At 43.9% G+C, this 12,196-nt stretch overlaps 1 protein-coding gene across 1 annotated transcript in view; it reads right to left on the bottom strand.

Moving 5' to 3' along the window:
* Window positions 1-11,650, bottom strand: part of LOC124036156 (olfactomedin-like protein 2A) — a 32,696-nt gene extending 21,046 nt beyond the window's left edge. The window contains exon 1 of the mRNA XM_046350352.1: window positions 11,328-11,650. Coding sequence (XP_046206308.1) covers window positions 11,328-11,396 — 69 coding nt within the window. The 5' untranslated portion in view covers window positions 11,397-11,650. The remainder of the gene's footprint in view (window positions 1-11,327) is intronic.
* Window positions 11,651-12,196: the final 546 nt, after the last annotated feature.

Genomic DNA, 12,196 nt, shown 5'->3' with positions numbered 1-12,196 from the left:
TAATAATAATAATTGTGGTACTTTTTACCCCTTTTTCCTATCTCATTTCATGATATACAATTGTCCTGTCGCTGCAACTCCCGTACGGACTCAGGAGAAAAGAAAGACGAGAACCATGCGTCCTCTGAAACATGACCCTGCCAAGCCGCACTACTTCTTGACACACTGCTCGCTTTATCCAGAAGCCAGCCACACCAATGTGTTGGAGGAAACACTGTACAACTGGCGACTGAAGTCAGCGTGTGTGCATGGCCGGGCCACCACAAGGAGTCACTAGAGCGCAATGGGACAAGGACATCCCAGCCGTCCAAACCCTTCCCTAACCCGGACGAAGCTGGGCCAATTGTGCACCGCCTCATGGGTCTCCCGGTCGCAGTGGCCGGTGACTGTAATGCAGGAAAACTGAAATCGATTTAACCTAATTTCTACCAGCATGTCACCTGTGCAACTAGAGGCTAAAACCTCTAGATCACCTTTACTTCACACACATAGACACATACAAAGCTCTCTCTCAACATCCATTTGGCAAATCTGACCATAACTCTATCCTCCTGTCCTGCTTGCAAGCAAACATTTCAATAGGAATTACCAGTGATGTGCTCAATATGGAACTGGTCAGATGAAGCGAATGCTAAGCTACAGGACTGTTTCGCTAGCACAGACTGGAATATGTTCCAGGATTCATCCGATGGCATTGAGAAGTTTACCACATCAGTCACCATCTTCATCAATAAGTGCATCGATAATGTCGTCCCCACAGTGACCGTATGTACATACCCCAACCAGAAGCCATGGATTATAGACATAATCCACACTGAGCTAAAGGCTAGAGCTGCCGACATTCAAGGAGCGGGACGCTAATCCAGATAAGAAATCCCGCTGTGCCCTCCGAAGAAACCTTCAAACAGGCAAGCGTAAATACAGGACCAAGATCTAATCTTACTCCACAGGATCTGACGCTTGTTGGATGTGGCAGGGCTTGCAAACTATTACAGATTACAAAGGGAACCCCAACCGCAAGCTGTCAGTGATGTAAGCTTACCAAACAATTTAAATACCTTCTATGCTTGCCTCGAGGCTAGCAACACTGAATCATGCATGAGAGCACCAGCTGTTCACGATCTCCGTAGCCGATGTGAGTAAGACCTTAAACAGATTAACATTCACAAGGCCACAGGGCCAGACGGATTACCAGGACACTTACTCAGCGCATGCTCTGAACAGCTAGCAAGTGTCTTCACTGACATTTTCAACCTCTCCCTGCCCCAGTCTGTAATACCTACATGTTTCAAGCAGACCACCATAGTCGTTGTTCCCAAGAATGCCAAGATAACCTGTGTAAATGATTATCGCCCTGTTGCACTCACAACTGTACCCATGAAATACTTTGAAAGGCTGGTCATGGCTCACATCAACACCATCATCCCAGACACCCTGGACCCACTCCAATTCATATACCGCCCCATCAAATCCACAGAATCTCTATTGCACTCCACACTGCCCTTCCCCACCTGGACAAAAGTAACACCTACATGAGAACAGTGTGCATTGACTACAGCTCAGCATTCAACACCATAGTGACCTCCAAGCTCATCACTAAACTAAAGATCCTGTGATTAAACACCTCCCTCTGCAACTGGATCCTGGACTTCCTGATGGTCAGTCTCCAGGTGGTGAGGGTAGGCAACAACACATCCGCCACACTGACCCTCAACATGGGTTCCCCTCAGGGGTGAGTGCTTAGTCCTCTTCTGTACTCCCTGTTCACTCATGACTGAGTGGCTGCGCACAACTGCAACACCATCATTAAGTTTGCCGACGATGTGACGGTGGTAGGCCTGATCACCAGTGATTAGTAAGTCTACAAGGAGGAGGTCAGAGACTTGGTAGTGTGGTGCCAGGATAACAACCTCTCTCTGAACGTCAGCAAGTCAAAGGAGCTGATCGTGGACCACAGGAAATGGAAGGCCGAGCAGGCCCTCATCCACATAATCAGGGCTATAGTGGAGCAGATAGAGAGCTTCAAGTTCCTCGTTGTCCACATCACTAAGGAATGATTATGGTCCACACACACCAACACAGTCGTGTTTTCCATCAATTCATCAGGGCATGGACTCTACAAGGTGTCAAAAGTGTTCCCCAGGGAGGCTGGCCCATGTTGACCCCAATGCTTCCCACAGCTGTGTCAAGTTGGCTTGATGTCTTTGGGTGAACCGTTCTTATTTAAAAAAAAATGTTACCCTGTTTTCTCCCCAATTTCGTGGTATCCAATTGTTTTTTAATAGCTACTATCTTGTCTCATCGCTACAACTCCCGTATGGGCACAGGAGAGACGATACACAACCCAAGCTGCACTGCTTCATAACACAGCAAGCATTTGACCCAGAAGCCAGCCAAATGTGTTGGAGGAAACACCATACACCTGGCAATCTTGGTTAGTGTGCAGCCCACCACAGTAGTCACTGGTGCAAACCATCCCTAACAACGCTAGGCCTATTGTGGGTCGCCCCACAGACCTCCCAGTCGCGGCTGGTTACGACAGAGCCTGGGCGCGAACCCAGAGTCTCTGGTGGCACAGCTGGCGCTGCAGTACAGCGCCCTTAACCACAGCGCCACCAGGGAGGCCCTGGGTGGTGAACCGTCCTTGACACACTCAAACCGGTGCACTTGGCACCTACTACCGTACCCCGTTATAAGACATAAATATTTTATCTTGCCCATTCACCCTCTGAATGACACACATACACAATCCATGACTCAATTTTCTCAAGGCTTCAAAATCCTTTAACCGGTGTCCTTCCGTTCATCTACACTGATTGAAGAGGACTTAACAGGTGACATCAATAAGGGACCATAGCTTTCACCTGGATGCACCTGGTCATTCTATGTCATGAAAAGAGCAGGTGTTTTGTACACTCAGTGTATATAGCCAAGTCCTCGTTACTCATTGTGTATTTATTTATTGTGTTTTTATTTTTCTATTCTCTTTTTTTCTCTCTCTGCATTGTTGTGTAACTAAGCATTTCAATGGTAGTCGACACCTGTTGTTTACGAAGCATGTGACAAATTAAATTTGATTTGATGTAGAGGCCAGGGGGTAGCTGCACTCTGGTGCTAAGCTCGTCTTCCAGTATCTTCTGGGGCCCAGCTCCCTCTCAGACCCTCTGTCCAGGGTTAACCTGTCATCTTCCCCCAATGAGATTTAGGGATCTCTATAAACCCTGTGGCAGGCCCACATGTGGTACCACTTAGGGGAGAGTGGGGTAAGTTGAGTGCTTTTTTACATTTACGTTCTTTCTGACAAAGGTCTCTACATACAGTGCCATGAAAAGATACTTGCCCCCTTCTGATTTTCTGTTTTTTTGCATATTCTTTTTATAATTAATGTTATCAGATCTTTAACCAAAACCTAATATTAGATAAAAGGGAACCTGAGTATACAAATCAAACAATGTATACTTATTTAATTTAGTTAATTAACAAAGTTATGCAACACCCAATTCCCCTGTAATTGCCCCCTTACACTCAATAACTGGTTGTGCCACCTTTAGCTGAAATGACTGCAACCCTTACTGTAGTTGTTGATCAGTGTCTCACTTCGCTTTGGAGGAATTTTGGCCAACTCTTGCATGCAGAACTACTTTAACTCAGTAACATTTGTGGGTTTTCAAGCATGAACTGCTCGTTTCAAGTCCTGTCACAACATCTCAAATGGGATTAGGACTGGACTTCGACTAGGCCATTCCAAAACTTCAAATATATTTCAGGATGGTATGTATCGCTGAAAATAATTAGAATTCATGAAAACACTACAGTTTTGAAAACATTGCTTGTCCAAATAAAGTGGTCTCTTGGCACCACTTACCCCTGGTATAGGGTAAATTAAGCCACCTACAAGTTCCTGTACTGAATGAAATATTACCACTAACTTTTTAAAGCCATTTCTGTCTTTATTTCCCAAATGCAATTCAACACAATCATAATTGCTTTTTAAAATTGTAATGATTGTAAGCATATTTTAACTAAAAAACACGGTACTTAAAAAAAAAAAAAACTTTTGTCACGTGTGCTCCTTCTCCAGCCTCTAGGTCACCAGGCTGCTTGTTATGGCGCACACCTGTCACCATTATTACACGCACCTGCACGTCTTCAGACTCACCTGGACTCCATCACCTCCCTGATTACCTTCCCTATATAGTCACTGCCTTTGGTTCTTTCCCCAGTTGTCATGGTTTCTGTTTCAGTTTCATGTCTGTGTGCTGTTTGTGTTTCTTGTTTTGTATTATGTTTTGTTTATTTTATTAAAACGCTCACTCCCTGAACTTGCTTCCCAACTCTCAGCGCAGTGTTACAACTTTTAACATAGACCAGGTCATGTTACCTCATATCCCAGCGATAATGCCTTGCATTGACCCTGAGAAGAAAACACTTATATTTGCTCAACTTGCCATTGGCTCAATCACTGGCTCAACTTACCCCAAGGCAAACATTTTGACTATTGGCTCACACAGCTACAAGGATGCACCTTCATGCTAGATTTAGGACTTCATATTGAAGCTTATAAAGACTCCAACTGACGTATAGAACAATCTTAAAATGATCTACTTTGGTTAAAGATACAAGCATCATGAAACATCTAACACACTAAATGAATTTGACTTGGTGAAAATCTGTGTTTTGGACCTAACTTGCTTACCACTTTTCCCACGTGGTTTCTTCCTTCACAGCCTCTATGAAATGATGACCTCTTCCTAAAAATTTGGTCAAATCATAGAAGAAAGGGTGACTCATCTTACCCCTTTGACTCAACTTACTCCACTCTCCCTTACAGCAGCACAAGAATGCAGCACGGGATTCTTTATTTAATTATCTGTCTGTCTCTATCTCTTTGAAATGAAATGTGACTGTCTGTCTGAGCCTTTACTTTGCCACATTGTATCAAGACATGATAAACATCTCAACTCTGCACTCAATCAAGGTATTTCTGGAAGAATCGTCAGTCCTGTCCTTCACCAAATCCACACTGGGCACGTAAACTGTAGATAGAGGCAAACATCTATGGAGATCAAGTCTTCTTGCCAATGTGAGTAAAGAGAAAACCCAAGGAGAGCATCCACACAACTGTGCACAAATATCCAGTGACTGAGTGGTCTCTGGGAGTGAGGATTTTTATGGAGGCCAGACCCTGCAGGCTGGTGAGGGGAGAGAGAGGGGTGGAGAGGGGGAGGCTCATTAGTGAAGGAATGCAGCCTGTGACAGCGGTGGGGGGGGCAGTACCCTCCATTACTGTAGACTTACACTCAGAGGGGTCTTTGATTATGGGGCAGGACCCCTGTGTGCATAGTGGCCGGCCATTCCTGACCCATGTCAAGTAAAAAAGGCAGTGGGTTGACAAATGCTACAACCACATGAAAACAGAGTGGATTAGCAGATTAAAGTTCCCTTGGAGGGGTTGTGCCCACAGCCCTGCTGCGCCTTATTGTTCCATCACAGACCCAGGCGATCCAAACCCAGCCTGCTCCTTAGCAACATCAGCTTAAATTGCTTCTAGTACCAACTAAGCATGGCAAACCTAGTGGAATTCCTGCCAGCTTGATTGGGTTTGGTTGCCTCCTCGACACCTGTATTTGGGATAGTGTGCATTTGTGTATTGACCAACAGGGAAGAGTTCGTACACACCATTCATGTGCAGCCTCTTTCCTATCAATCCTCTTTCCTTTACACACAGACCGGAGCAAGTTGGACGTCAGCTGTCCTAATTCTAAAGAAATTATATTGGCTGTGAGAACCGTTATTGTCCTTGCTCTGTTCATATGAGAGCAGACACCAGAGCGTTCGTAATTAAGACCGTTAAGAGCTTAATGCATGCTTTGTGCTTGGCGCCGTAGGCTTTGACCTCTGAGAGCAGTCAAGTTTCAGGTCAAAAGAATAGGACTCAAATACAAACTTTGGTCTGCACAATCGGCGGAAGGGACCCGAATGCACAGCTTCACATTCACACACTCCACAGACCACAGTACATGATTAGATCACTCACTCACTGAAGGCCGTGGCCACTCTTACAGCGACTAAGTGAAATCCCAATTGTGTCCACAACTGCTAAAAACAAGATACATTGCACACAATGGCTGGCACATTCCAGGCACTTTTAAGGCTTATCTTTAAACACAGAAAACCAATGTTATTATATGATGGCCTTAACCGTTACTGTAACATTAACCATGGTCCGTATAAACAAGGATGTCCGTTTCAGACCGTAGGTTTTGTATAATTGTTCAGGCCATCTGCATGTTGTTACTAGGCATACGGCATATGGACTTAACAATGACACTGTAGCTTTCACAAACAAGATAATTCATGTAGGATACTTTCCACAAAAGTGTTTATATTTCTTAATATAAACAGATAAAGAACAGACCCTGTTCCGGGTGTTGTCCACTTCAAAGACGCTCAACTCATGAAACTGTTTCTGAGGTAAACTGATGCAAAGAAATACTTAGAATGACTACTAGAGTGGAAAGAATCCACACAGTGTTCATGTCTGGAAAGGGTTTATCTGATGACTAAATCAAAGCAATAATATTTCAGGATAGACAAATGCTAAAGAGAAAGCTCATCTCAGAATCACCGTCTACTGAACTGGAATTCGATGGCTGTAATCCACCAGTTAGGGTTTACACAACAGATGATGGAATATTGACTCAGCTTGACTTTAAGATCATTTTTGACCTATGAAGATATCTGAACTATTCGTTTAAATTCCCAGACGTATCACCTTGCTCTCCAGTCTAAACATTATAGACAAATCTGGAGTCCAAATTCTTGTCCAGAAAGTCCACCTGATTCCTAATCTAATTAGTATTGCTTATGATAAACAGACTTAGTGCCACTGTAAATCTGAACCTGGACTGCAAAAGGAAATGTAAGCCTTCAGCCTGGAGATGAACCATGAGATTGCAGTCCCTAACCTGAACAGAAACTGGCATTAGCACGGGGATGTTAATTAGCTGGACACAAGCTTACTGAGCACTTGCTGCTTTTAGGGGTACACATCCACATTCCATCCAAGGCTTGCTGCGTTTACACAGGCAGCCCATTTCGGATCTTTTGCCACTAATCGGCCTTTTGACCATTCAGATCAGATCTTTTGCCAATAATTGGCTGTGTAAATGCAGCCATAATGTGTCCGACCGAGCACACTCAGAACATTCTGGTTAACCTCAGTGGCTACTACTGATTGAGCCTAATGAGAGAAGAGTGAGGCAGAGAGAAAGAGGGGCGGATAAAAAAGGTGATGGAAGAGAGAGAGAGAATCAGCTAATCTGTGGAACAGTATCAGATGATTTATCTCTAAACAGTTCTCTCTTAATTATCAGCGCATGTCTGGGGACCACAGTCATGAATGGAATTAGCTGGTTGCAATCGCTTCCCTGCCCAGATGCTGTTGTTTTGGGAGCCAGATGTGTGACAGGGCCCACTGGATAGATTGATGGAACTGATAGATAGATCAGTGTCTGATATTCCACATGATTGTACAATTGTATCAAACCTTTACTTGGATGTTTTTCCCCCACCATAAAACACAGTGAAGGACCATGGATGTGATAGATGCTGAGTGAGAATGTACCAGCTGAAGGAGACCCACTGGGCACAGGCGTCAATACAACATCTATTCCATGTTGGTTCCACGTAATTTCCTTGAAATTACATGGAAACAACATTGATTCAACAAGTGTGTACCCAGTGGGGATATCTTTCCTGTGTGGAACTAATAGGAAGACCAAGCTGGCTCCTCATTGGGCACAAACTCACATCATAGCAGTCAGACACAAAGGCTGTGTTTACAAAGGCAGCCCAATTAGGATCCCCCCCCCCCATTCTGATTTGTTTTTTGACCAATCACATCAGATCTATTCATATCAGATCTTTTTCAAAGCTAATCTGATTGGTCAAAAGATCATAATTGGGCTGCCTGTATAAACACAGCCAAGGAGGCGTACAGTAATGCAGACTGGGAAAACAGGTGGAGGGCAAGTGGTGCAGAGAATGGGTGAATCATACTTCCCTTTGGGAATGTGGTCCTCTGGCAGCCATGTTCTGTATGGAGCATCCTTAGATGAAGGGCTCAGACAAATGGGGTTGTAATTTCAGCTCTCTTTGTGTTACTTTTCTCCTACATTACAAGGCTCAGAGGGAAAGGGAGATTGCTTTTTGTTTGCTGTTGTGGTCTCTGTCACTGTCTCCTTCATTTCCGGCTGTTCAGAATTAGAGCCCTGTCCCAGCCGCACTGGGGCCAGGGGCCACTGAGTCCCCCAGACAGACAGACTGACTGACTGACAAGTCTCATTAACTAATTAAGTCCCAGTGACACACCAAGTCTTGTTAGTTAATTACTCTGACAGAGGGGCATTCTGTGAGTCTCCTCCCTATGTCTCGGTGTCCGTCTCTCTCTCTGCCCTCTCAAGGACCTCTCGGCGGGATTCCTGGGTTTGTTTACAACCAAAACAAGGGGCAGGTGCACATGCCTGTTCCCACGCCACCACTCCCTCTGTGTCCTCCTCTGAGCTGGCTTTGTCTCACAATCATCTCAGTGCTACCAGTGGGCAATGTCCAATGGGACAGAGGGGGACAGAGGGCATCCAGGCAGCACACAAGACAGGCACATGAGATGAACACAGAGAACAGAGAGAACCATAGCTGTGCTAAAATCAATCACAAGTTTGTTAGTGATCCAATGCTATGCTTTTGTATTTGTATTTATTTATATTTATTAAGGATCCCCATTAGCTGCTGCCAGGGCGGCAACTACTCTTCCTGGGGTACAGCAACATTAAGGCTGTTGTACACAATTGAAAATATTACATGCCATTACATTTCATAACACTTTTCACAACACATTACATGTGTTCCCTCAGGCCTCTACTCTACTACCACATATCTACAAGTCCACATCCATGTGTACGTGTGTGTAGTGTGCGTGTCTTATCATGTGTATGTGTGTCTGAGTCTGTACCTGTGTGTGTGTGTGTGTGTGTGTGTGTGTGTGTGTGTGTGTGTCTCTTCACAGTCCCCGCTGTTCCATAAGGTATTTTTTATCTGTTTTTGAAAATCTGAATCTACTGCTTGCATCAGTTACCTGATATGGAATAGAGTTCCATGTAGCCATGGCTCTATGTAGTACTGTGCGCCTCCCATAGTCTGTTCTTGACTTGGGGAACGTGAAGAGACCTCTAGTGGCATGTCTTGTTGGGTATGCGTGGGTGTCTGAGCTGTGTGCCAGTAGTTTAAACAGACACCTCTGTGCATTCAGCATGTCAACACTTCTTACAAAAACAAGTAGTGATGAAGTCAGTCTCTCCACTTTGAGCCATGAGATATTCACATGCATATTAGTGGTGGGCAGCTCTCATTCATTACAAATAAATCCTTTGACAGAAGGCCTTGGTACACTCCACTTGAATCCTGAGTTATCAGTTGTGTAAATTGTTACCCTCAATACATTTGATGATCATTGTGATAATAAGGGATTATCATTGTTATGAGAAATGTTACACTCCACTGTTCTTGAGAGGACACAAATACCATGATGTGAACACATGACACTTGTGCTCAATGTTCTAAATGTACCACACTTCCTCTCATGCACAAAGAAGAAAATCTGCTCCACAACCTTCATGTGCTTGTGTGCGTCTTGTTTTGTGCCCATTTTTGTTCTTCTTCTACAGTGGGGAGCAGGGATTAGACTCTCCTCAGGGGAATGCAGGTCTATGAGAGAGGGGTTACTGAAGTCCAGCAGCTGTGCAAACAAGGCAGGGCAGATATTACTGTTACCCCACTGGCTGCCATCTCTTCCCACATTTCATCTGGCATCAGGCCGTACACATAAAAGGCGCCAGGAAGCCTAGTGGTTAGAGCAAGGGTATTCAACTCTTCCCTACGAGATCCGGAGCCTGCTGGTTTTGTCTTCTACCTAATAATTAATTGCACCCACCTGGTGTTCCAGGTCTAAATCAGTCCCCGATTAGAATGGAACAATGACAAAATGCAGTGAAACTGTCTCGAGGTCCAGAGTGGAGTTTGAGGGTGTTAGAGCATTAGGCCAGTAACCGAAAGGTTGCTAGTTTGAATCCCTGAGCCGACTAGGTGAGAAATGTGTGGCTCTGCCCCGAGCAAGAAACTTAATTGCTCCAGGGTTGCCTAAATAATAGCTAATCCCTGGCAGTTACCCCAGTCTATAAGGGTGTCTCGGGGAGTGGGATATGCAAAAACAAATGTGTGAAACAGGACAAACATAAGCACGCCCTATTTGACCTTTCACTGGGGAAACCTAATGTAATGGTTACTTAGTCTGATGTGCAATAAGGGGATTCAAAGTCTATACTTACACGCCAAGAAGGCTGATGTCATGTTCAATAATGACATACATCTATTCTGTATATCATTTTCACCTACCTCATCCCCACAGTTTTTAATTATTTACTTTTCTGCTCTTTTGCACACCAATATCTCTACCTGTACATGATCATTTATCACTCCAGTGTTAATCTGCAATATTGTAATTATTCGCCTACCTCCTCATGCCTTTTGCACACATTGTATATAGACTCCCCTTTTTTCTCTGTGTTATTGACTTGTTAATTGTTTACTCAATGTGTAACTCTGTGTTGTCTGTTCACACTGCTATGCTTTATCTTGGCCAGGTCGCAGTTGCAAATGAGAACCTGTTCTCAACTAGCCTACCTGGTTATATAAAGGTGAAAAAAAACACATAAATAAATAAAAATATCAACACGTGTTCAGACTGAGAGAAGGGAGAGAGTCCGTGTCTATGGTCAGGCAAATTAACTGATCTCTGACTGGACACCTGGTCATACAGGGCAACAGTTGATATTGGGGAATTTGCATTTTAATTTGGAAATCACATGTTTAAATGGAAGAGCATAATGTTTATCGTTTGTTATGCAAACTGTTTCCCGCTTTCAACAACCTCACGTCACAAGGGAAGCGTCGATCGCTCCTTCGCGCACGTGAACGAATTAACTAGGCTAATTTGCGCAAATTGTGCAATCATTTCGTTGAAATACGTTGACTTTAAAGTGGGATAATGTGTTTTTTAAAGAGTGCATAAAACATTGGTAATCAGACATTAAGTTAACAATAATAAATGTACTGTAGCAGAGCTGCATGACAGGGTTGCCAAATTCGTATTAATATTTTAGCACGAGGAATTAGATCCATTAAATATGGGGGAGTTCCTTACTTACTTGTGCCATTGCAGCATTATATTGGTGTTATTAGTCTATAACCAAGTCATGCCCATAACTTACCTTACTCTGTGCAGTGGCATCTTTACACACCACCAGTAGGCAAGCTAATAAATTCGTAAATCTCCACATTTTCCTCCCAGGTGCTTGATAGCAGATAAAGAATCCCTCAGCACAACTTTTGGAGTAGGAATGACAAGGTCGGTTACAGTATTACTCAATCCATAAATTAGGACATCCGCACGAGATATTAGGGTTCCATTGCCACAGACCCAAATCGTATATGTTGTTGCTGTAATATGCGCAACAATCAGTTTTCCAAGCTGATAAGGCGCTGTCCACACACTAGTCCTCAACTCTGCGCATCAGGGGTAAATGATCATCCACCAATCTTCTCTTCTCCACACATGGGAGGGGCAATTTGCACACACACTTGACATGAACTTGGGACATACTATTTCTTATCGAATCTTATCTTTAGATTAATTTCAGACGCGTTTCATTATAGTTTCATAACTTTCTAATATTCCATACAACTTTTTACAGCCTTTATTGCGACAAATCTGACAATTAGCATTTACGCATGGCGCACAGGGATATGAATTACACGTAACAGCTCCACTTTTTCTATATAATTTTAGCATTCATTTGATAAATGAGTGGCACATATAAAATGTATGTACAAGTTTCAGAGTTGTCTCACTGGTGCTCGCAACTAGCCCTACTGCCGCCAGACGGCACTATTATAATAGCGCCATCTGGCAGCAGTATGGCTAACTCGCAACAACACAGGACCAGGAGAGACAGGACACAGATGGAGTGGAATGTAAAAGAGTAGCAGCACCATCTCCTGGCTATTTGTAAAACCTACAGTCACTGTGTTCTTTGAGGTCTTCTCGTACCGGGGCCCCGACTTAATCAAACCCCCATTG

This window comes from Oncorhynchus gorbuscha, linkage group LG05, assembly GCF_021184085.1.
Source record: "Oncorhynchus gorbuscha isolate QuinsamMale2020 ecotype Even-year linkage group LG05, OgorEven_v1.0, whole genome shotgun sequence".
Lineage (NCBI taxonomy): Eukaryota > Metazoa > Chordata > Actinopteri > Salmoniformes > Salmonidae > Oncorhynchus > Oncorhynchus gorbuscha.
The sequence above is the reverse complement of the archived record's forward strand: the minus strand, read 5'-3'. Positions and strand labels throughout refer to the sequence as shown.